We start from the raw sequence: 25,099 nt of genomic DNA, 5'->3' as shown, positions 1-25,099 counted from the left end.
TGTATTAAAGTACCCCTTCCTATCTTTGAGAGACCCTCTAAGGGTCCGCAAGCAGAAATTAAGAAGTTTGAATGGGGAGTGCGGAATCCCATAGAAGTCTACGAGCTTTAATTTAAAGGGGTACTCCGCTGCTCAGCACTTGGAACAAACTGTTCCGAACGCTGGAGCCGGCGCCGGGAGCTCCTGATGTCATAACCCCGCCCCCTCAATGCAAGTCTATGGGAGGGGGCGTGATGGCCATCACGCCCCCTCCCATAGACTTGCATTGAGGGGGCAGAACATCATGAGTGGGCGGGGCTATGAAGTCACGAGTTCCCGGCTCCAGCGTTCGGAACAGTTTGTTCCAAACGCTGAGCAGCAGAGTACCCCCTTTAAGGCAGAATTCCGCAAGCGGAAATTCTGCCGTGTGAATAGACCCTTGGGCTGCATCCAAACTGCAGAATTTTTGCGGAACGTCCAGCAGGAAAATTTCCGCAAACATTTTGCCGACAGTGGGCGTCGGAAGAACCGCTCGGAACGCACCATTTCCATAGGTGGCCATGTATTTCTGAGAGCAGTTCTTTCTGCGTCGGCGCGGAAATTTCGCTGTGTGTGTTGTACAGCAGAACCCATTGAAAATCCAACTGAATTTCGGAATGGAACTTTTACGCCAAATGAACAAGGCCTTAGAGAAGAAATAAGAAACAAGAAACTGTGGGAGACATTCACCAAAACCTGTCCAGAGGTGAAGTTGCCGAGTTGCCCATAGCAACCAATCAGATCGCTTCTTTCATTTTCCAAAGGCCTTTTCAAAAATGAAAGCAGCGATCTGATTGGTTGCTATGGGCAACTCAGCAATTTTTTTTCTCTGATTTATACTTGATAAATCTCCCCCATTTGTGTTTGGTTTGGAAAGTACATAAGGAATTTGCCTCCCATTAACAGCTACAATGTAAGACATATTAACATGGATCCCTGCAAATCTTTAGTAGGGCGCAACACACTTGTAAAATTGTTTTACGAGACTCACAATGGAGCGGAAAAGAACAACTTTTGTTTTACAAGACAACGGTGAGCTGTAGGAATAAAATGGTTAGCGCATTCATGGAACACGCGTGCGTTTGGTACTTGGTTTGTTAACTGTTTCCATGCCAGCCTGTTGTTGGATGCCGCTCCCCGTCAAGGATTAACCAAAAAAACATGCGGTGAAATAAGATAATACAGATTCATTGACCTGTCTGCTAGAGATGAGCGAACTTACAGTAAATTCGATTCGTCACGAACTTCTCGGCTCGGCAGTTGCTGACTTTTCCTGCATAAATTAGTTCAGCTTTCAGGTGCTCCGGTGGGCTGGAAAAGGTGGATACAGTCCTAGGAGACTCTTTCCTAGGACTGTATCCACCTTTTCCAGCCCACCGGAGCACCTGAAGGCTGAACTAATTTACGCAGGAAAAGTCATCAACTGCCGAGCCGAGAAGTTCGTGACGAATCGAATTTACTGTAAGTTCGGTTATCTCTACTGTCTGCTCTTGTAATGTTCAGTCATTCAACTCAAGTAGAAGTTTTGTGCTTCTGTATGTACTATTACAGTATGGTTTTTACGTTGTAGCAATCTAAGACATTTGGGGGGGGGGGATATTCAAAGACTTGTGATATTACGGCTCTTAATTTTGCGTCTCAAAGAGTGTTAACTGCGCCTCATTTTCAGAAGTGTGTTTGGCCTTTTGAAAATTTGGGACAAAGAGCGCATCATTTAAAGGGGTACTCCACATTTAGTCCCGAACGCTGTTTTTGCGCTGCGGGGTCGGCCACGCCCCCTCGTGACATCACGGCCACGTCCCCTCAATGCAAGTCTATGGGAGGGGGCGTGACGGTAGTCACGCCCCCTCCCATAGACTTGCATTGAGGGGGCATGACCTTGACGTCACAAGGGTGTGGCCGACCCCCCGCAGCGCGAAAACAGCGTTCGGAATATTTAGTCTCGAATGCTGGCCAGTGGTGTACCCCTTTAACACCAGGTATACTTGGTATTAACTGTGACAGTTTGTGCACCAGAAAGTGGTGCAAAACCTTTGAAAATAGGGTGTTAATAGCACAGAAAGCTAACCAGGCCCTAACCACGCCCCTTTAAAAAAAATGTGGCTAACAGGGCGCTAAATCGGGTGCTAAATGTCTGAATACATCTTAAGCAAATGTGGCGCAGCTAAAGCAAATTAAGTGGTGCTAAATTCTTTGAATACTCCCCCCCCATTGTCTCTTGCATATAGGAAGGCGGACAAGGGATTTAGAAAATGTCAGAGATTTATACATTTTCATTGTAACATTTAAAGAGTAACAATCACAGCTAACGCCTTGAGGCAACATTATGCCGTTGAGGTATTAAAGGGGTATCCCGGAGGAAGCAAAATGTTTACAGGTTTGTAAATTACTTCTATTTAAAAAATCTTAATCCTTCCAGTACTTATCAGTTGCTGTATGCTCCAGAGGAAGTTGTGTAGTTCTTTCCAGTCTGACCACAGTGCTCTCTGCTGCCACCTCTGTTCGTGTCAGAAACTGTCCTGCATATAAGCAAATTCAGAGAGAGAGAGAGAGAGAGAGAGAGAGAGAGAAAGTTAAACAGATTTGTAAGTTACATCTATTAAAAAAATCTTAATCATTTCAGTACTTATGAGCTGCTAAAGTTGAGTTGTTCTTTTCTGTCTAAGTGCTCTCTGATGACACTTGTCTCGGGAACTGTCCAGAGTAGAGGCAAATCCCCATAGCAAACCTCTTCTACTATGTGCAGTTCCAGAGATGTCAGCAGAGAGCACAGTTGCCAGACAAAGAAGAACAACTCAACTTCAGCAGCTGATAATTATTGGAAGGATTCATATTTTTTAATAGAAGTAATTTACAAATCTATTTAACTTTCTGGAGCCAGTTGATATATATAAAAGTTTTTTCCTGAAATACCTTAAGGATTTTAAACTAAAAGTAATTTACAAATCTGTATAACTTTCTGTAAAGTGGTTTTCCTAAGAAATCAAATCAATACTATCAGTATTGTATTGTAATGTTTTTTTCTGTGGCTTCCCCTCCATTTTATCAAGAACCACCTTCATATTAATCCCCGTGGGAGCAGTTTAGTCACTTATTTAATCTGAAAGTACCATAGGGGTGCTATTTTACCCTTTTGTTCCCATGTATCATAACATTGTTAAAACTACTTTTAACTTTAAAAAGCTAAATTAGGGCACCTCAGTGTGAATATTCAAAAGTATTAGGCTGGGTTCACATCGCATTTTTACCAATACGGGACCGTATACGGCTGGTGGGGGAACTAAAACCTTGCGCTCCCGTATCCCTGCCGTATGCGGCCCGTATGTAATTTGCGGTTTTCCACCGGACCTCAAACCGTGGTCGACTACGGTTTTAGGTGCGGTGGGAAAACCGCATACGGGGCAAAAATGAGCCGACCGGAGTCAGCGTTTCACTCCAATCAGCTCATTGAAATGAATTACATACGGGCCGCATACGGCAGGGATACAGGAGCGCAAGGTTTTAGCTTCCCCCTGCCGTATGCGGTCCCGTATTGGTAAAAACGTGATGTGAACCCACCCTTAATACGTTTGCTGGACGGCAGAGACCTAACAGTAGTGTTTGTGCTATTTGCATGAGTTCTAAGTGCCTGCGCTTAAAGGGGTACTCCACTGCTCAGCATTTGGAATAAACAGTTCCGAACGCTGGAGCCGGTGCTGGGAGCTCTTGGCTTCATAGCTCCACCCCTCATTACATCACACCCCAGCCCCTCAATGCAAGTCTATGGGAGGGGGCATGACGGCTGTCACGCCCCCTCCCATAGACTTGCATCGAGGGGGTGTGGCGTGACCTCATGAGGGGGCGGGACTATGATGTCACGAGCTCCAGGCTCCAGCATTCAGAAGTTTGTTCCAAACACTGACCCCGCTTCAATACTATAGAAACCAGCTGCCAAAGCTATTGTTGTTAATTAAAATTAGTGACAAAGCCCACACAACATGTTTCCGCTATACATGCAGCTTCATCAGGGGTAAATTGGGCAGTGCCAAAAAAATTGTAGCAATAAAGCCATTGCTAAGTAATAGAAAAGGTCTAATTCTTAGCCAAACTTGAGGTCTTCTGCATAAAGCAACCTTTGAAGATGCGGCACATCCATTGACATTATTGGTTGGCTCATTAATTTTAATCAATGAGCTTGTTTCTGAAGTCAAGGACAAAGCAGGCAGACGGCCATTGTTTGCTTATGACTAATGAAGAGTAAAGTCTGAGGTATCTCGTATGGTCATAAAATGTATTACTTATTTGAAGAGAGAAGGTTTTCGGTACTTTGCATTGCCACGAAATAGTTATATCTTTATTACTTATCTTTGTCATTTTGTAGAATTCCTGCACAGAATAATTACACGAGTAACGCATTCTGCCGAGACGTTCCGGATCGCCTCTTGTCTGTGTCCCTGAGGAAAAGGTATGTTAGGATGTTGCTGCCATTAAAAACTTTGGGCCTTATGTATCACAGCTCAGAGAAGAAGAGGATTTATCGCCCATAGCAACCAAAAGTCAAACTTTAATGACCTGATAAGGAATAATAGACTGGAACAGCATGCTGCATTAGACTGTGTATATTAGACAGGTGGGTTCGGATCGAGTCTCGGGAGAGCGGTCCGGACCCTGCCCCCAACACTGAGAAATTCTTGCCCGTAAACAAAATGGTTCTGAACATGTACCAGTATAGACTCCATATGCCCTGTGACTTACATGCATAGAGTCTAAAGAGGAATTTAAAATTCACAGTTCCTCTATTACAAGGGAGCAATGCATCATGGGAGTTCAGCTCTACAATTCGAGCTCTGCTGTAGGTCACTTGTCTGACTACACAATGGAGATAAAACACTATCTGTTTCCATGGGCAACTAACAAGATTAATTAGCAGTAGGGTAATACCCAACTGGGAACTTGATATGGTTAAAACATAACATTTATTGTGGACTATTAAAATAAATGCCAAATAGTAACCTCAAATAAATATAGGTGTGAAGGTGATGGTTACAGTGCTCTAGTTACTAGAGTCCGCAAGGACCCTATGGTAGCTATATGGATCCTGAGCTCTCAATATGGTCCTGTGGTGACCACTGTTCAGGCACATATAGCACCAACAATTTGTTACTCACAATAGTACCCCACCCACAACACCCAACGCGTTTCTGTCACACTGTTATAAGCATATCAAGTTCTCATTCCCTAGTTAATTGCCTTGATAATTTGGGTCAGGACGACCAGTATACCACATTAGTCCTACTATATCTAATACCCAATGTCAGGATCCGGACTGGGATGCAGCGAGGACACTGGTGGTGGATCCTCTGTGTCAGTGGGGTGATGACGTGGGCCGTACCAGGGGAACGGAATCTAAGGGGTTACTGGTTTTCACCAGAGCCCGCCGCAAAGCGGGATGGACTTGCATCGGCAGGTAACCCCCAGGTCGTTCCACCCGATAGCGACTCAACCCCACTGACAGCTGAGACAGGCGCGGTACACAGGGACAAGGCAAGAGCAAGGTCGGACGTAGCAGAAGGTCAGGGCAGGCAGCAAAGGGGCGTAGTCATGGGCAACGGCAAGAGGTCTGGAACACAGGCTTGGGATACACAAAACGCTTTCTCAGGGCACTGGGGCAACAAGATCTGGCAAGGACAGGAAGGGGAAGTGGGTTTATATAGAATGGGAGTGATAACAACTGATTGGGCCAGGCACCAATTAATGGTGCACTGGCCCTTTAAATTTCAGAGAGCCGGCACGCGCGCGCCCTAGAGAGCGGGGCCGCGTGCGCCGGGACGTGACAGCCGCGTGCGCCGGGACAGGTGAGAAAAACGGGATGCGACCTGCCGCGCGGATCGCATCCCCGCCGGGGGACTCAGAGCAGCGCTCCCGGTCAGCGAGTCTGACCGGGGCGCTGCTAACGGAAGATGAACGCCGTGAGCGCTCCGGAGGAGGAGGGGGACCCGGAGCGCTCGGTGTAACACCCAACTGGGATCACGCATACATCTAATGTAGCTTCAAAGAGAGAAATGACGGAAGGCACTCATGTTTCTGTAGCAATGCAGATTTCTTTATTCGGGGTGTATACGCGCCAGGTCGGATCAAACAAGCAACATGGTTATAGCCATTTCGTGCTACACACAGCGCTTCTTCAGACCACACCTACCTGGGAGCAACTAGACAGGTAAATACCATCTGACCTGTGACGCTCTCAGGTAGGGGCATTGACATCTTCTATTTAAAACAACAATAGATATCAAAAGCTTGTAAAATAACACTGTATTCCAAACAGTCGAAGCATATTAATTCATTTCTGAATATAATTCCTTCAAAATTGATGGATTCTCAGGAAAAAACACCCAGGTCCAGCCGATCGTTCAGACCTAAGCCTCCCTGTGCGCCCGTCCTGAGAATCCACTTCGCTTCGCTTTGTAGCAATGCCTTACGTTTATCCATAATCTCGGTGTGTGTTATTCGTTCAATTCCGAAAAAGATTAAAGGGGTATTCCAGGCAAAAACTTTTTTATATATATCAATTGGCTCTGGAAAGTTAAACAGATTTGTAAATTACTTCTATTAAAAAATCTTAATCCTTCCAATAGTTATTAGCTTCTGAAGTTTTCTGTCTAGCTGCTCAATGATGATGTCACGTCACGGGAGCTGTGCATGATGGGAAAATATCCCTTGCATGATGGGAGAATATCCCCAAAGGAGCTGGACAGCTCCCGGGACGTGAGTCATCAGAAAGCAGTTAGACAGAAAACAACAACTCAACTTCAAAAGCTAATAACTATTGGAAGGATTAAGATTTTTTAATAGAAGTAATTTACAAATCTGTTTAACTTTCCGGAGCCAGTTGATATATATAAAAAAGTTTTTGCCTGGAATACCCCTTTAAGTCAGATGTAGAACCTTGGTGTACTTCGTTAATGTGCGATATTAATCTTGATCCGACCTGGCGTCCGGCTAATGGAACAAATACACCCCGAATAAAGAAATCTGCATTGCTACAGAAACGTGAGTGCCTTCCATCATTTCTCTCTTTGAAGTTCCATGTTGCACTGTATTCTCCTGGGAAAGAGCACCACGAATGACGGGCATTAGACTGTGCTTCCTAGTGCTGTACAGGGGAACTGTGATTGAGGGAATTCTGCTACATGCAGTTAGTGCCGATCTATCTCTTTCTACTTTGTCGTTATACATCTAATGTAGTTTGTTAAAATTAGTGGCAATGCCACCCCCAACATGTTTTACATCTATACATGCGGCTTCATCAGGGGTAAATAGCGCAATGCCAAACAAAGGTATTTTTGGCTTAGGCAACCACTTTTTAAATGTGAAGGCATTTCTAAGTAATATAAGGGATTTACACCTTTGTCAAACTGGAGGTCTAATGCAAAAAGCAACCTTTGAGGGTCGGGGACATCCAGTGACACTATTGGTTGGTCCTTTAATTTACAGACACAGTTTAAAGGATCTTATATGGACAAAGAAGGCAGGCAGCCATTGTTAGCTCATGACTAATGAAGAATCAAGTGTTGAGTTGAGATCAAGTAATCAGTTCCACTGCAGTGCTCCCTCAGGGGAAATAAAGCATTGCATGATGCCCACACGTACTGGGTTCTTATACCACCGCTGCTTTCTGATGTGGCTAAGGTATGGAGTTTCTAGAGGAGGAATTTCCCTCTACTAACCCCTAATTTCCTAAAAGGCCTTTAAAGAGTAGCTGGCGTATCCCACAAAAAATTTTACTTGGAATCTAATCCTGATCATGTACATATAATTTTGGTCTTTAGCACCTATACTTCATTAACAAATACCTTCTTTTTAGCGCTCACTTGGTTTTTCATCCTGTGCTCTGGAGGGGATGTGTCCATCTCTTGCCCTCACCCACCATGCGTTCACTTCCTCCCTGAGTCTGCTGTGCTGGGTCTCTTCATCCAATCACTGCAGGCTACTCTGTAACCCCCTCCTCTCTGTTTTCATGCTTCAGTCTGATAGACAGGACAGGAGTGAGCACAGAGGAGTGCTAGTCCCACCCTCACTTTCTGGACTTTGTCCCAGCCTGTGCTTCAGTTGGGACAAAGATGATGCTGCAATCGGAGAGGATTATGTTCTGGATGGTATGGGGACCCCTAGTGGTCTTTCTTATAAACCATGATTTCTATAAAAAAGAAATATAATTTTCTTATGAAGTATATTAGAAAGGTTAATGTTTTGCCAAGATGTACAACATGTAAAATGTTTTCGAATCTTGACAGTGCCCTTTTAAGTCGGGTTTTGTAAGATCCCTTTAAATAACTAAGATTTGGTTCAAAATCTGTAAAGTATCAGCAGAGTTGCTATAAACCATCCCTCTCTACTATCTCTAAAACTTGTCTTCCTATAGAACAGTGTTTTCCAACCAGTGTGCCTCCAGCTGTTGCAAAACTACAACTCCCAGCATGCCCGGACAGCCGAAGGCTGTCCGGGCATGGTGGGAGTTGTAGTTTTGCAACAGCTGGGAGCACACTGGTTGGAAAACACTGCATTAAAGAATATTGTAGAGGTTCTTGTGTATGCCTTGTGCTTACCTGTCTTAGCTGATGTGACAGGCATGAGATTGCAGCCACAGTGAAATGACTTGCTAAAGCAGCCTACATTTCCAATGAATCCCATGGCAGTGCAGAGACATTGGGGTGGGGTGTTTGATCACTGCACCTGGTCATCTAATTAAATAGCTGTGAGTTGTAGTTTTGCAACAGCTGGAGGCACTCTGGTGGGAAAACACCGCTATAGAATGTTGTAGCATAAGTTGATATTGTATTGTAATACATTTAAATTGCAATAATATTGGGGGGGGGGGGGGGGGGGGGGGAAGCATAAAGTAAATAGTTTCACTGTAAAACAGCCTAGAGGAACACAGTCGTATACATAATGTTTAGCTGTAACGAAATTACCAACAAAGCAGATGTGCGAGCGGCACCGGAAGATGCACCGTAATCACTTTATTGCATAACACCCCCCCAGCAAAACTGTCCGAGTCCTCCACTCCCAGGAACCCTCGGCAGGCCCCAATTTCCTCAATAAACAGATTTAATAGTCCCACAGACTGATTTACATCCTTTTTTCCTGTCATCCCTGTACACGGGCAGAGTTATAAATCTTGCTGAGCAGAGGAATCCTTCCTAGATCTATAAGCAATCTGATTATGTAATGATGAATGCGTATGTGGTTACCATGAATAGGAATGTCCTATAGTAGGCTGGGGAGCCATATTGCCCAAAAAAAAACAAAAAAACACAACTCTCACATACATACGGAAAAAAAAAAAAATGGGGTAAGATTAGTATCGCAGTTTAGCCCCAGAAAGAAGAAGGAGCTGTCAGATTTGCTTCTATGAAGAACTAACATGGACCATAATAGGGAACAATCATTTGTATCCGTAATAGTGATAGTGATCGTGATGATAGTGATTTAAACATTAAAGGGGTACTCCGGTGGCAAAAAAAAAATTTCATATCAACTGGCTCCATAAAGTTAAACAGATTTGTAAATTACTTCTATTAAGAAATCTTAATCCTTCCAGTACTTATCAGCTGCTGGATGCTTCAGAGGAAGTTGTGTAGTTCTTTCCATTCCGACCACAGTGCTCTCTGCTGACACCTCTGTCCATGTCAGGAACTGTCCAGAGCAAGAGCAAATCCCCATAGCAGACCTTTCCTGCTCTGGACAGTTTCTGACATGAGTTGACTAAGTGCAGTGGTCTTAAAATGTGGCCCTCCAGATGTTGCAAAACTCCCAGCATGCCCCCACTGATTTAGTGGGGGATTTATAAAGCCTGGTGCAGAGGAACAGTGGAGCAGTTGCCCATAGCAACCGAGCAGATTCCAGCTTTTATTTTTCAGAGGCCTTTTTCAAAATGAAAGCTGGAATCTGATTGGTGGCTATTGACAACTGCTCCACTGTTCCTTTGCACAAGATATTGGGGGAGATTTATCAAAACCTGTCCAGAGGAAAAATTGCTGAGTTGCCCATAGCAACCAATCAGATCGCTTCTTTCATTTCTGAAAAGGTCTGTGAAAATGAAAGAAGCAATCTGATTGGTTGCTATGGGCAACCCAGTAATTTTTCCTCTGGACAGGTTTTGATAAATCTCCCCCCCCCCCCCCCCATTAACATTTTCAGTTTAAAGGGATACTCCGCTCCGCGTTTGGAACAAAAGGCATCATAGCCCCACCCCTTTATGACATCACGCCCCGCCCCCTCAATGCAAGTCTATGGGAGGGGGCGTGACAGCCATCACGCCCCCTCCCATAGACTTGCATTGAGGGGGCGGGGCGTGATGGCATGAGGGGGCGGGGGCTATGACATCACGAGCTCCCGACTCCAGCGTTCGGAACAGTTTGTTCCAAATGCTGAGCAGCGGAGTACCCCTTTAAATGTGGCAGCCATTTTTGCAAAGAGGGCAACAGGAAGTGCCGCCATATTGGCAAAAGTGTAATTTAGTAAAACATTTGGAAATGCTGACATAATGTCAGGCGGCCATTACTCCTCGCACCCTGGGCTATCAATTTTCATCACTGGAGGAAGCAAAGGGTTAAAGGGGTTATCCAGGAAAAAAACTTTTTTTTATATATATCAACTGGCTCCAGAAAGTTAAACAGATTTGTAAATTACTTCTATTAAAAAAGCTTAATCCTTTCAGTACTTATGAGCTGCTGAAGTTGAGTTGTTCTTTTCTGTCTAAGTGTTCTCTGATGACACGTGTCTCGGGAACTGCCCAGTTTAGAAGCAAATCCCCATAGCAAACCTATTCTGCTCTGTGCAGTTCCCAAGACAAGCAGGGATGTCAGCAGAGAGCACTGTTGCCAGACAGAAAACAACAACTCAACTTCAGCAGCTGATAACTATTGAAAGGATTAAGATTTTTTAATAGAAGTAATTTACAAATCTGTTTCCGAAGCCAGTTGATATATATATATAAAAAAGTTTTTTCCTGGAATACCCCTTTAAGTGGAGGTCCATATAAAGCATGGACGGCGCATCAGATCTGCCAGAGTAGGAGCCATGTTGTTTTGTTGAACAGGGACACCCCCCCCTCCCCTTTCTATAACACATTCAACCCTGTACAGTGGTCCCTCAACATACGATGGTAATCCGTTCCAAACGGACCATCGTTTGTTGAAACCATCGTATGTTGAGGGATCCGTGCAATGTAAAGTATAGGACAGTGGTCTACAACCTGCGGACCTCCAGATGTTGCAAAACTACAACACGTTGGCTGTCCGGGCATGCTGGGTGTTGTAGTTTTGCAACATCTGGAGGTCCGCAGGTTGAAGACCACGGGTAGAGGAAGTTGTACTCACCTGTCCCCGCCGCTCCAGACCGTTAGCGCTCGTCACCGCTGCCCTGGATGTCGCCCACCATCGCTGTCGCCGTGTCCCCGAGGTGTCCCCGATGCTCCGGCAAGGCCTCTGCTTCCCTGGCAACCTCACTCTCCGTCGCCGCCATCACGTCGTTACGTACGCCGCTCCTATTGGATGACGGGACGGCGTGCGCAGCGACGTGATGGCGACGATGGAGAGCACCGACGATGCAGGGGATCCCGAAGAGGACGCGCCGGAGCCCCGAGGACAGGTAAGTGATCGTCAGCGGACCACACGGGGCACCGTAAACGGCTATCCGGTGGCAGCTGAAGCAGTCTGCGCTGGCGGATAGCCGTTTATGCGATGGCCCCGACATACAAAAGCATCGTATGTTGATGCTGCCTCTGAGAGACCATCGTATGTTGGAATTATCGTATATCGGGGCCATCGTAGGTCGGGGGGGGGTCATTGTACTCTAATAGGGTGTATGAACAGGGGTTGTCCTCCCGACATAACCCCCAAAATATAGTAATGGTGTCTTTTCAATATTGCCTGTGGATTATCTGTATTGTAGTGACTGTATGTTCCTGATACCCTAGGAGTAGTCACAGTGGGGGAGATTTATCAAAACCTGTGTAGAGGAAGAGTGGTGCAGTTGCCCATGGCAACCAATCAGATCGCTTCTTTCATTTTTAAAGAGACCTGCGAAAAATGAAAGAAGCGATCTGATTGGTTGCCATGGGCAACTGCACCACTCTTCCTCTACACAGGTTTTGATAAATCTCCCCCAGTATGTGGTCCCCCTGGTGCCAGATAAAGGGTACACCGACCGGTACCTGGCGCAGATTGCTGGAACGTTCCGTCTGCCCCTTCACTGCGAGGTTTAATCCATCAAGTCCTACTCAATAAGTGGAGGCAAAATCGCTCTAGTCAGCAATATAGGATAAGACAAGATGGACGAGGTTCTTACACTGGGACCCGATACATCTGCCGGCACGTAATATAGATCCATCGGGCGTTGGCGTCACTTCTATTATTTTACAGTCTGACAACAAAACACCAGGGAGGTTGAGAAGCTGGAATCCCTCTTGGGTGCATGGGCCCTCTTTAGTATTGCAACTCTGAAGCATTCTGGTAAAGAAGCACTCCAGATTATTTTGATTGTTTTGCCCATATCATGCACACTCACCATCACTAGTTGTGCAGAGACATCTGTTTTATTACAGCGCAGCCGCATCCATGTGTTTCATTACTGTCATTTGGTCTTAAATGGCTTAAAGGGGTACTCCGGTAGAAAACATTTTCTTTTTTTAAATGAACTGGTGCCAGAAAGTTAAACAGATTTGTAAATTACTTCTATTAAAAAAATCTTTACCCTTCCAGTACTTATTAGCAGCTGTATGCTACAGAGGAAATTCCTTTTCTTTTTGAATTTATTTTTTGTCTTGTCCACAGTGCTCTCTGCTGACACCTGATGCCCGTATCAGGAACTGTCCAGAGCAAGAGAAAATCCCCATAGCAAACCTATGCTGCTCTGGACAGTTCCTGATAAGGGCATGGGGTGTCAGTAGAGAGCACTGCAGAAGAGGCAAAAAAGAAATTCAAAAGAAAAGAATTTCCTCTGTAGCGTACAGCTGCTTAAAACTACTGGAAGGGTAAATATTTTTTAATAGAAGTCATTTACAAATCTGTTTAACTTTCTGGCACCAGTTGATTTAAAAAAAAAAAAAAAAAAGTACCCCTTTAAACCAGTGTTTCACAACTAGGGTGCCTCCAGCTGTTGCAAAAGTACAACTCACAGCATGCCCTAAAAACCACACTTTGTACTGTAAACTTACCTTAGCGCACTTATGAGTGTAATGAGTTCACCTGGGTGATCTCCAGCATTGGCAGCTTAATTAGATGACCAGGTGCAATGATCAAACACCCCACCCAATGTCTCTGCACAGCCAAAGGATTCACTGGAAATGTAGGCTGCTTTATCAAGTAATTTCGCTGTGGCTGAAATCTCATGCCTGCCAAATCAGCTAATACAGGTAAGCACAAGGCATACACAAGAACCTTTACAATATTCTGTAATACAGTCCTTCCCAAACAGGGTGCTCCCAGCTGTTGCAAAACAAAAATTCTCAGCATGCCTGCATAGCCTATGACTGTCCCGGCATGCTAAGAGTTGAAGTTTTGAAACAGCTGGAGGCACTCCGATTGGGAAACACCTCTCTAAGCAAAATAAGTGCTGCTTATAGTATTGCATAAGTAACTTTCGCCAAGACGAATGAACATTTAGGTGGCCATTTAGTGGGTGCACACATCTCTATAATATAAGAAGGCGTCTCGATACAATGTGGAGCGCTGTCTGGCGGCATACATTACACTGACGTTATACCGCAGTATTACATCCCATCTAATCTTATAATAAACCTTTTACTGCTCTAGTTATGTGAAGTGTTATTGATCAATGGACTCACCAGACAAATTACATAAGGTTCCTCAGTGACGTATTGTGGATGCAGTCTGTTATATGTCATGGTATACGTGTGAAGTCAATTAGAACCGGATTATAGAGATATTTGTTGTTGAACTTCATTAGTTCTTGTATACAAATAAATCTGGAGGGGAGATGTATGACTACTATATACCCTGATTCCATAGAAATAGCAGCAGTATACAGATAAAGCTGTAGGGGAGGTGTATAACTACTATATATCCTGATCACGTAAAGATAGCAGCAGCAGTATACAGACAGAGCTGGAGGGGAGATGTATAACTACTATATATCCTGATCACTTAAAGATAGCATCAGTATACAGATAAAGCTGTAGAGGAGGTGTATAACTACTATATATCCTGATCACGTAGAGATAGCAGCAGCAGTATACAGACAGCTGGAGGGGAGATGTATAACTACTATATATCCTGATCCCATAGAGATAGCAGCAGTATACAGATAGAGCTGGAGGGGAGATGTATAACTACTATATATCCTGATCTCATAGAGAGAGCAGCAGTATACAGATAGAGCTGGAGGGGAGATGTATAACTACTATATATCCTGATCTCATAGAGATAGCAGCAGAAGTATACAGGCAGAGCTGGAGGGGAGATGTATAACTACTATATATCCTGATCACATAGAGATAGCAGCAGCAGTATACAGACAAAGCTGGAGGGGAGATGTATGACTATTATATACCCTGATTCCATAAAAATAGCAGTAGTATACAGATAAAGCTGTAGAGGAGGTGTATAACTACTATATATCCTGATCACACAGAGATAGCAGCAGCAGTATACAGACAGAGCTGGAGGGGAGATGTATAACTACTATATATCCTGATCTCATACTAGATAGCAGCAGTATACATATAGAGCTGGAGGGGAGATGTATAACTACTATATATCCTGATCTCATAGAGATAGCAGCAGAAGTATACAGGCAGAGCTGGAGGGGAGATGTATAACTACTATATATCCTGATCTCATAGAGAGAGAAGCAGTATACAGGCAGAGCTGGAGGGGAGATGTATAACTACTATATATCCTTATCACATAGAGATAGCAGCAGTATACAGATAGAGCTGGAGGGGAGATGTATAACTACTATATATCCTGATCACATAGAGATAGCAGCAGCAGTATACAGACAAGGCTGGAGGGGAGATGTATGACTATTATATACCCTGATTCCATAAAAATAGCAGCAGTATACAGATAAAGCTGTAGAGGAGGTGTATAACTACTATATATCCTGATCACACAGAGATAGCAGCAGCAGTATACAGACAGAGCTGGAGGGGATATGTATAACTACTATATATCCTGATCTCATACTAGATAGCAGCAGTATACAGATAGAGCTGGAGGGGAGATGTATAACTACTATATATCCTGATCTCATAGAGATAGCAGCAGTATACAGACAGAGCTGGATGGGAGGGGACTGCAATCTGGTAGGTGATGATGTCATCATGTAGTTCACAGGAATGTGACCCTCCGCACAAGGACACAGTTTTCTGCTTTTCAGCCTGCTCCCCCTCACTCCATCCCTGCTACCCTCTCTCAGGGGGACAAGGACAAAGCATCTCCGACTTGCCTGCGCCGCACACATCCCTTACGCCAACCCTAACCCCAAAACCTAACCCCGACCCTTAAAGGGGTACTCCTGTGGAAAACTTTTTTTTTTTTTAAATGAACTGATGCCAGCTGTATGCTACATAGGAAAATCTTTATTTTTTGAATTTCTTTTTTGTCTTGTCCACAGTGCTCTCTGCTGACACCTGATGCCCGTATCAGGAACTGTCCAGAGCAGGAGAAAATCCCCATAGCAAACCTATGCTGCTCTGGACAGTTCCTGACATGGACAGAGGTGTCAGCAGAGAGCACTGTGGTCAGCACAAAAAAGAAATTCAAAAAGTAAAGAATTTCCTCTGTAGCATAAAGCTGCTAAAAAGTACTAAAAGGATTAAAAGGGTACTCACGTGGAAAACTTTTTTTTTTTTTTTTTTTTTTTAAATCAACTGGTGCCAGAAAGTTAAACAGATTTGTAAATAACTTCCATAAAAAAAAAAAATCTTAATCCTTCCAGTACTTTTTAGGGGCTGTATACTAAAGAGAAATCCAAAAAAGAAATGCATTCCTTCTGATGTCATGACCACAGTGCTCTCTGCTGACCTCTGCTGTCCATTTCAGGAACTGTCCAGAGCTGGAGAAAATCCCCATAGCAAACATATGCTGCTCTGAACAGTTCCTAAAATGGACAGCAGAGGTCAGCAGAGAGCACTGTGGTCATGACATCAGAAGGAATGCATTTCTTTTTTGGATTTCTCTGTAGTATACAGCCCCTAAAAAGTACTGGAAGGATTAAGATTTTTTAATAGAAGTGATTTACAAATCTGTTTAACTTTCTGGCACCAGTAGATTAAAAAAAAAAAAAAAAAAAGTTTTCCACGGGACGGGAGTACCCCTTTAAGATTTTTTTAATAAAAGTAATTTAAAAATCTGTTTAACTTTCTGGCACCAGTTCAAAGTTTTCCACCGGAGTACCCCTTTAACCCCAGACCAACACCCCACTCTCTAACCCTAAAGGGATGTGTATGCCGCCATGTAGTGGCCACAGCAGTCAGTACTAAGCAGGTCACATTCAGCTATGGGGCACAGTTTTTAGATTGAATAAGGATAATTCAGTCAAAATAGAATTTTTAACCCATTTAGGTAAAAAAAAAAAAAAAAATTCAAAATGGCATTAAAGGGCAGATATTCCAGTGTAAAGTCAGTAACATTGCAGTCTAATGGCCTCTGTCTCTACAGGTACTCAGAGGATTGTTACATCCAGGCTGTAAATGAGATACAGAACTGTACGTGGCAGAAGCAACCGCAGGAATATAGTAGATTCAGGTACAGTGGCCGAAGTCTTCTTTAAAACCATTTTATACCCTCAAAATGACCTATAATGTATAGAGCAGTGGTCTCCAACCTGCGGACCTCCAGATGTTGCAAAACTACAACTCCCAGCATGCCCGGACAGCCGTTGGCTGTCCGGGCATGCTGAGAGTTGTAGTTTTGCAACATCTGGAGGTCCGCAGGTTGGAGACCACTGGTATAGAGTATGGATAATGGTAAAGAGGTACTCCGCCCCTGGCATCTTATCCCCTATCCAAAGGAAAGGGGATAAGATGTCAGATCGCCGGGGTCCCGCTGCCGGGGACCCCGGGGATCGCTGCTGCGGCACCCCGCCATCATTACTGCGCAGAGTGAGATCGCTCTGCGCGTAATGACGGGCGATACAGGGGCCGGAGCAGCGTGACGTCATGGCTCCGCCCCTCATGACATCACGGCCCGTCCCCTTAATGCAAGTCTATGGCAGGGGGCGTGACGACCGCCACGCCCCCTTCCCATAGACTTGTATTGACGGGGGCGGGCCGTGACATCACGAGGGGCGGAGCCGTGACGTAACGATGCTCCGGCCCCTGTATTGCCCGTCATTACGTGCAGAGCGATCTCATTCTGCGCAGTAATGATAGCGCGGTGCCGCAGCAGCGATCCCCGGGGTCCCCAGCAGTGGGTCCGCGGCGATCTGACATCTTATCCCCTATCCATAAGATGTCTAGGGGCGGAGTGCCCCTTAAAAATTGTTATTTTGCACTCACAAGATGTGGTTTATATGTCATTTTTTCAAATATAGTGGATTTAAATCTTGACATTTTTTACCTTTGGTGTTTTTTTCTTATGACAAGTCATGTGATTCTTTCATTATGTGACTTAAAGGGGTTATCCAGGAAAAAACTTTTTTTTATATTTAAACTGGCCCCAGAAACTTATACAGATTTGTAAATTACTTCTATTAAAAAAATCTTAATCCTTTCTGTACTTATGAGCTGCTGGAGTTGAATTGTTCTTTTCTGTCTACGTGCTCTCTGATGACAAGTGTCTCGGGAGCTGTCCCGAATTTACTTCTACTCTGGACAGCTCCCGAGACACGTGTCATCAGAGAGCACTTAGACAGAAAAGAACAACTCAACTTCAGCAGCTGATAATTATTGGAAGGATTAAGATTTTTTTAATAGAAGTAATTTACAAATCTGTTTAACTTTCTGGAGCCAGTTGATCTAAAAAAAAAAAAAAAAAGCTTTCAAATCAACTGGTGACAAAAAGTTATACAGTTCTGTAAATTCCTTCTACATAAAAATCTTAATCCTTCCAGTACTTATAAGCTCCCATATGCTCCAGAGGAAGTTGTGTAGTTCTTTCTAGTCTGACAGTGCTCTCTGCTGCTGCTCATGTCCTTGTAAGGAACTTTCCAGAGCAGGAGAGGTTTGTTATGGGGATTTGCTCCTGCTCTGGAAAGTTCCTAACATGGACAGAGGTGGCAGCAGAGAGCACTGTGGTCAGACTGGAAAGAACTACACAACTTCCTGTAGAGCATACAGCAGCTGATAAGTACTAGAAAGATTAAGATCTTTTTTAATAGATGTAACTTGTTATATATATATATATATATATATATATATATATATATATATATATATGTGTGTTTATGTTTTTTTTTCTCCGGAGTACCTGTTTAAAGGGGTACTCCGGTGAAAAACTTTTTTTTTTTTTTTTTTTTAAATCAAATGGTGCCAGAAAGTTAAACGGATTTGTAAATTACTTCTATAAAAAATTCCTTATCCTTCCAGTACTTATCAGCTGCTGACTACTACAGAGGAAATGGTTTTCTTTTTGGAACACAGAGCTCTCTGCTGACATCTCTGTTCATTTTAAGAACTGTCCAGAGTGGGAGAAAATCCCCATAGCAAACATATGCTACTGTGGACGGTTCTTAAAATGGACAGAGATGTCAGCAGAGAGCACTGTGGTCATGATGTCAGCAGAGAGCTCTGTGTTCCAAAAAGAAAACCATTTCCTCTGTAGTAGTCAGCAGCTGATAAGTACTGGAAGGATGTCAGCAGAGAGCACTGTGGTCCAAAAAGAAAATAATTTCCTCTGTAGTATTCAGCAGCTAATAAGTACTGGAAGGATTAAGATTTTTTAGGGTGCGTTCACACGGGCATATTTGTCAGCGGATCCGCAGCTGCGGATCCGCTGACAAAGGCCCCTAAAGTGCTGCCCTCTTTGTGCCTGCTAATAGCGGCAATGCGCCGCTACCAGCAGACACACTGTGAAGTGCGAGTCGCAGTGTATCCGCACATCCCGCACATCGCGGCCGCTCCCCCGGCTCCCTGAGCTACACAGAGAGCGGCCGCGATGTGTGCGAGTACACTGCAGGGTAACTTGCACATCGCAGAGTGCCTGCTGGTAGCGGCGGATTGCCCCTATTAGCAGGCACAAAGAGGGCAGCACTTTAGGGGCCTTTGTCAGCGGATCCGCAGCTAAAGATCCGCTGACAAATACGCCCGTGTGAACGCACCCTTAATAGAAGTAATTTACAAATCTGTTTAACTTTCTGGCACCAGTTGATTTATAAGAAAAAAAAAGTTTTCCACCGGAGTACCCCTTTAAGGATTTCTGTTGAAGAATTGAGGGAATAAAACTAGAGATGAGCGAACTTACAGTAAATTCGATTCGTCACGAACTTCTCGGCTCGGCAGTTGATGACTTATCCTGCATAAATTAGTTCAGCTTTCAGGTGCTCCGGTGGGCTGGAAAAGGTGGATACAGTCCTAGGAAAGAGTCTCCTAGGAATGTATCCACCTTTTCCAGCCCACTGGAGCACCGGAAAGCTGAACTAATTTATGCAGGATAAGTCATCAACTGCCGAGCCGAGAAGTTCGTGACGAATCGAATTTACTGTAAATTCGCTCATCTCTAAATAAAACACCAAGGTTAAACCCATATGACGTTTTTGATGGCTTTTTTTTCCTGCCCTAGACTTCTAAGATTTCGCCCGCCAAAAAAACTGCAAAAAAAAAAAAAAAATGCAAAAATGGCAAAAGGAAAAAAAAACAAAACACTAAATGAGTTTGGTGTTTCATAATTTCCTATTGACTTTCAGCTAACATCTGGCGCTGCATTTTTCCCCCTAAAAAAAAAAAAAAGACAAAAAAATTAATAAAAATGCTGCATGGTTAGTAGTGTTTTTCAAATAGTGTGTCTCCAGCTGTTGCAAAACTACAACTCCCAGCATGCCCGGACAGCCAACGGCTGTCCGGGCATGCTGGGAGTTGTAGTTTTGCAACAGCTAGAGACACGCTGTTTGCAAAACACTGATGCATAAAGTATAGGGACAGGATTTTAACCACTTCATGACCAGAACAAAATAATTTATTTTATATTTTTCTTAGAAACACAAATGTATTGCGCAAAAAAAAAAAAAAAATTTTTGAATAATTATTTTAAGACGTTTGTATCAATTGGGGGGGGGGGGTTAAATGAACAATTAAATTAATCCTCTAGTTCTCCCATGCGTGACCATTCCAAGTACACGCCTATAACAAAGGCCTTATTTTAATTAAACAGATGGTGCTGTATGACCAGTGATAGTGAGTGTGCATGGTATGGGCCAAAAATAAATAAATAAATAAAACTCGGAGTACTTCTTTAAAGAATTAGTGGCTAGGTCCGGATTGATAATCTGCCTTTCTTTGCAGATTTTACTTGTCTTCCTGCTGCAACGCGGTTAACAACTTCATCGTGACGCAGAACAATACCTCGCTGGGAAGTAACATCACTTACGAGGTGGAAAGTAAAAAGAACATTTTAATTGCGGAGGACATTTACAGAATGCTGCCGAAGGTAAGAAGCTTAAACGCGATTAGCTCGTGCGGCGGGAAATTAATTATACCTTATTACCGCTAATGCAAATGGAATGGCGCCCGCCGAGAAGCCGCACGGAGTCTGAGCGACGTCTCGGAGTGGCGCCTGTCAGGGATTGGTTGTTACCTTTGTTTGTTGTTTCTATGTTTAAAGGGGGACGGTCGCTTTATAAAACTTCTGAATTGTTACGGTGTTACGTCAGAAGTCTTGATTGTTGGAATCCCGGTGCTGGGACTCGAAATGATCACGAAGGGGCAGAAGAGCGCAGCAGAGGACCGTGCCCCCTCTTTCTGATCGGCTTTACTCTGAGAGTGATAAATGGACTTTATAGACTTTAGTAGCAGATTACCCGTTGCCTGGTCTTCCTATCTTATGGGAGAGGAAAAGCAACAATAATGCTCTTGTCCTCATATCCCAACCCCATGTCCCGACCTCATATCCCGACCTCATATCCCGTCCTCATATCCCGACCTCATATCCCGTCCTCATATCCCGTCCTCATATCCCGTCCTCATATCCCGTCCTCATATCCCAACCTCATATCCCGTCCTCATATCCCGACCTCATATCCCGACCTCATATCCTGTCCTCCTATACAACCCCATATCCCAACCTCATATCCTGTCCTCATATCCCAACCCCATGTCCCGACCTCATATCCTGTCCTCATATCATGTCCTCATATCTCGTCCTCATATCCCGACCTCATATCCCGACCTCATATCCCGTCCTCATATCCCAACCTCATATCCCGTCCTCATATCCCGTCCTCATATCCCGTCCTCATATTCCGATCTCATATTCCGATCTCATATTTCGACCTCATAGCCCGACCTCATATCCCGTCCTCATATCCCAACCTCATATCCCGTCCTCATATCCCGTCCTCATATCCCGTCCTCATATTCCGATCTCATATTCCGATCTCATATTCCGATCTCATATTTCGACCTCATAGCCCGACCTCATATCCCGTCCTCATATCCTTTCCTCATACCCAACCTCATATCCCGTCCTCATATCTATCGTCATATCCCGTCCTCATATCTATCCTCATATCCCGTCCTCATATTCCGATCTCATATTTCGACCTCATAGCCCGACCTCATATCCCGTCCTCATATCCTTTCCTCATATCCCAACCCCATATCCCAACCTCATATCCCGTCCTCATATCCCATCCTCATATCCCGACCTCATATCCTGTCCTCCTATACCGTCCTCCTATCCCGTCCTCCTATCCCGTCCTCATATCCCGTCCTCATAGCCCGTCCTCATAGCCCGTCCTCATAGCCCGACCTCATAGCCCGTCCTCATAGCCCGTCCTCATAGCCCGTCCTCATAGCCCGTCCTCATAGCTCAACCTCATAGCCCATCCTCATATCCCGTCCTCATATATCAACCCCATATCCCAACCTCATATCCCGTCCTCATATCCCGTCCTCATATCCCGTCCTCATATCCTGTCCTCATATCCCGACCTCATATCCCATCCTCATATACCAACCCCATATCCCAACCTCATATCCCGTCCTCATAGCTCAACCTCATAGCCCGACCTCATATCCCGACCTCATATCCCGTCCTCATATCCTTTCCTCATATCCCAACCCCATATCCCAACCTCATATCCCGTCCTCATATCCCATCCTCATATCCCGACCTCATATCCTGTCCTCCTATACCGTCCTCCTATACCGTCCTCCTATCCCGTCCTCCTAGCCCGTCCTCATAGCCCGTCCTCATAGCCCGTCCTCATAGCCCGTCCTCATAGCCCGTCCTCATAGCTCAACCTCATAGCCCATCCTCATATCCCGTCCTCATATATCAACCCCATATCCCAACCTCATATCCCGTCCTCATATCCCGTCCTCATATCCCGTCCTCATATCCTGTCCTCATATCCCGTCCTCATATCCCGACCTCATATCCCATCCTCATATACCAACCCCATATCCCAACCTCATATCCCGTCCTCATAGCTCGTCCTCATAGCCCGACCTCATAGCCCGTCCTCATAGCCCGTCCTCATAGCCCGTCCTCATAGCCCATCCTCATAGCTCAACCTCATAGCCCATCCTCATATCCCATCCTCATATATCAACCCCATATCCCAACCTCATATCCCGTCCTCATATCCCGTCCTCATATCCCGTCCTCATATCCTGTCCTCATATCCCGACCTCATATCCCATCCTCATATACCAACCCCATATCCCAACCTCATATCCCGTCCTCATAGCTCAACCTCATAGCCCGACCTCATATCCCGACCTCATATCCCGTCCTCATATCCTTTCCTCATATCCCAACCCCATATCCCAACCTCATATCCCGTCCTCATATCCCATCCTCATATCCCGACCTCATATCCTGTCCTCCTATACCGTCCTCCTATACCGTCCTCCTATCCCGTCCTCCTAGCCCGTCCTCATAGCCCGTCCTCATAGCCCGACCTCATAGCCCGTCCTCATAGCCCGTCCTCATAGCTCAACCTCATAGCCCATCCTCATATCCCGTCCTCATATATCAACCCCATATCCCAACCTCATATCCCGTCCTCATATCCCGTCCTCATATCCCGTCCTCATATCCCGTCCTCATATCCTGTCCTCATATCCCGACCTCATATCCCATCCTCATATACCAACCCCATATCCCAACCTCATAGCCCGTCCTCATAGCTCAACCTCATAGCCCGTCCTCATATCCCGTCCTCATATCCCGTCCTCATATCCCGTCCTCATATCCCGTCCTCATATATCAACCCCATATCCCAACCTCATATCCCGTCCTCATATCCCGACCTCATATCCCGTCCTCATATTCCGTCCTCATATACCAACCCCATATCCCGTCCTCATAGCCCGTCCTCATAGCCCGTCCTCATAGCCCGTCCCCATAGCCCCGTCCCCATAGCCCCGTCCCCATAGCCCCGTCCCCATAGCCCCGTCCTCATATCCCCGTCCTCACATTCCGACCTAATATACGGCTGTCACGCCCCTCCCATAGACTTGCATTGAGGGGGCGTGGCCATGATGTCACAAGGGGGCATGGCTGACCCCCGCAGCGCTAAAACAGTGTTCAGAACATTTATTTCCACGCTGGCCAGTAGAGTACCCTTTTAACACTGAAATCCTGCAGCATCCACAAGGCCCCCCTGCTCCAGAAAGCTCATATTCAGGCCGTCTGAAGTTTGCCAATGAACATCTAAATCATTGTTCCCTTCACTGTATACTTGTCATCAGGGGTCAAGTCCTAGACCAAAAAAAGTGTGGGAACTCTTCCACATAAGGGCTGCTCCTGCAGGACTCCTGCTAATGGGAACGGCGTTCCTGCTGTGGAAAAAGCGCAGGAACGCAGTTCCCATGCGTTCCTGCAGGACTTGAGCCCTGCTTGTCATGCTATCATACTGATGGTAGGTTAGACAGAGGTCCATTGTCACTCATGTGAGTTGAGGGCCCCAATGATCACAGGGTCCCTATTGGGCTGACAGAACACATGATAGTCTGCCCCTGCATGGTTGATCAGGCCTGTAGATGAAGGCTACACTTCTCCATGTTTCCTGACCTACCATTTTCAATAAACTAGCGCTTTTCACTTTTCGGCCCTGTAGGTTACACAAGTTTCATCAGGTCTCGTTTAATCAAAGTTAAAAGACGCGGAATTAGTGCGTTACAGTTCTTAACTAGCGGAACCCTTGACCATTTTGCTGGTAATAACACTAATTGTGTGGAACTGATGATGTCGGCTCCGAGCCGGGAATCACTTTCTCTGTAGAATAGCACTAAAGCTAGAACACCGTGTCAGATGTAATCCACTATAGCAGTGGTCTCCAACCTGTGGACCTCCAGATGTTGCAAAACTACAACTCCCAGCATGCCCGGACAGCCGTTGGCTGTCCGGGCATGCTGGGATTTGTTGTTTTGCAACAGCTGGAGGCGCCCTGGTTGGGAAACACTGATCTAGACACAGGACAGGATAGGAGATTAAAGGGGTTATCCAGGAAAAAACTTTTTTTTATATATCAATTGGTTCCAGAAAGTTAATCTCTGATGACACGTGTCTCGGGAAACGCCCAGTTTAGAAGCAAATTCCCATAGCAAACCTCTTCTAAACTGGGCGGTTCCCGAGACACGTGTCATCAGAGATTACTTAGACAGAAAAGAACATCCTTAACTTCAGAAGCTCATAAGTACTGAAAGGATTAAGATTTTTTAATAGAAGTAATTTACAAATCTGTTTAACTTTCTGGAGCCAGTTGATATATAAAAAAAAGTTTTTTCCTGGATAACCTCTTTAAAGGGGTACTCAGATGTAATCCACTATAGCAGTGGTCTTCAACCTGCGGACCTCCAGATGTTGCAAAACTACAACTCCCAGCATGCCCGGACAGCCGTTGGCTGAATGTTCCGATTGCTGGGGCAGCGGAGTACCCCTTTAACCCCTTAAGGACGCAGCCCTTTTTC

At 45.0% G+C, this 25,099-nt stretch overlaps 1 protein-coding gene across 4 annotated transcripts in view; it reads left to right on the top strand.

Moving 5' to 3' along the window:
* The window catches only part of ST8SIA6 (ST8 alpha-N-acetyl-neuraminide alpha-2,8-sialyltransferase 6), a 118,312-nt gene that overhangs the window by 69,509 nt on the left and 23,704 nt on the right, over positions 1-25,099 (top strand). For 3 of the 4 annotated variants that reach the window (XR_008843847.1, XM_056519181.1, XM_056519180.1), the window contains exons 3-5: positions 4,379-4,462; positions 16,686-16,772; positions 20,465-20,609. Coding sequence is in view for 3 of the 4 variants with exons in the window: in XM_056519181.1 (XP_056375156.1) it covers positions 4,379-4,462; positions 16,686-16,772; positions 20,465-20,609 (316 nt within the window). In the remaining variant the exon portion in view is untranslated. Of the gene's footprint in view, positions 1-893; positions 1,051-4,378; positions 4,463-16,685; positions 16,773-20,464; positions 20,610-25,099 lie in introns of those variants that run through there. The other variant, XM_056519182.1, reaches the window with a different exon arrangement.

The sequence above is a fragment of the Hyla sarda genome, chromosome 5 (genome assembly GCF_029499605.1).
Source record: "Hyla sarda isolate aHylSar1 chromosome 5, aHylSar1.hap1, whole genome shotgun sequence".
NCBI classification, from domain to species: domain Eukaryota; kingdom Metazoa; phylum Chordata; class Amphibia; order Anura; family Hylidae; genus Hyla; species Hyla sarda.
Note: the sequence above shows the minus strand (reverse complement) of the source record. Positions and strands in the feature narration are given on the sequence as shown.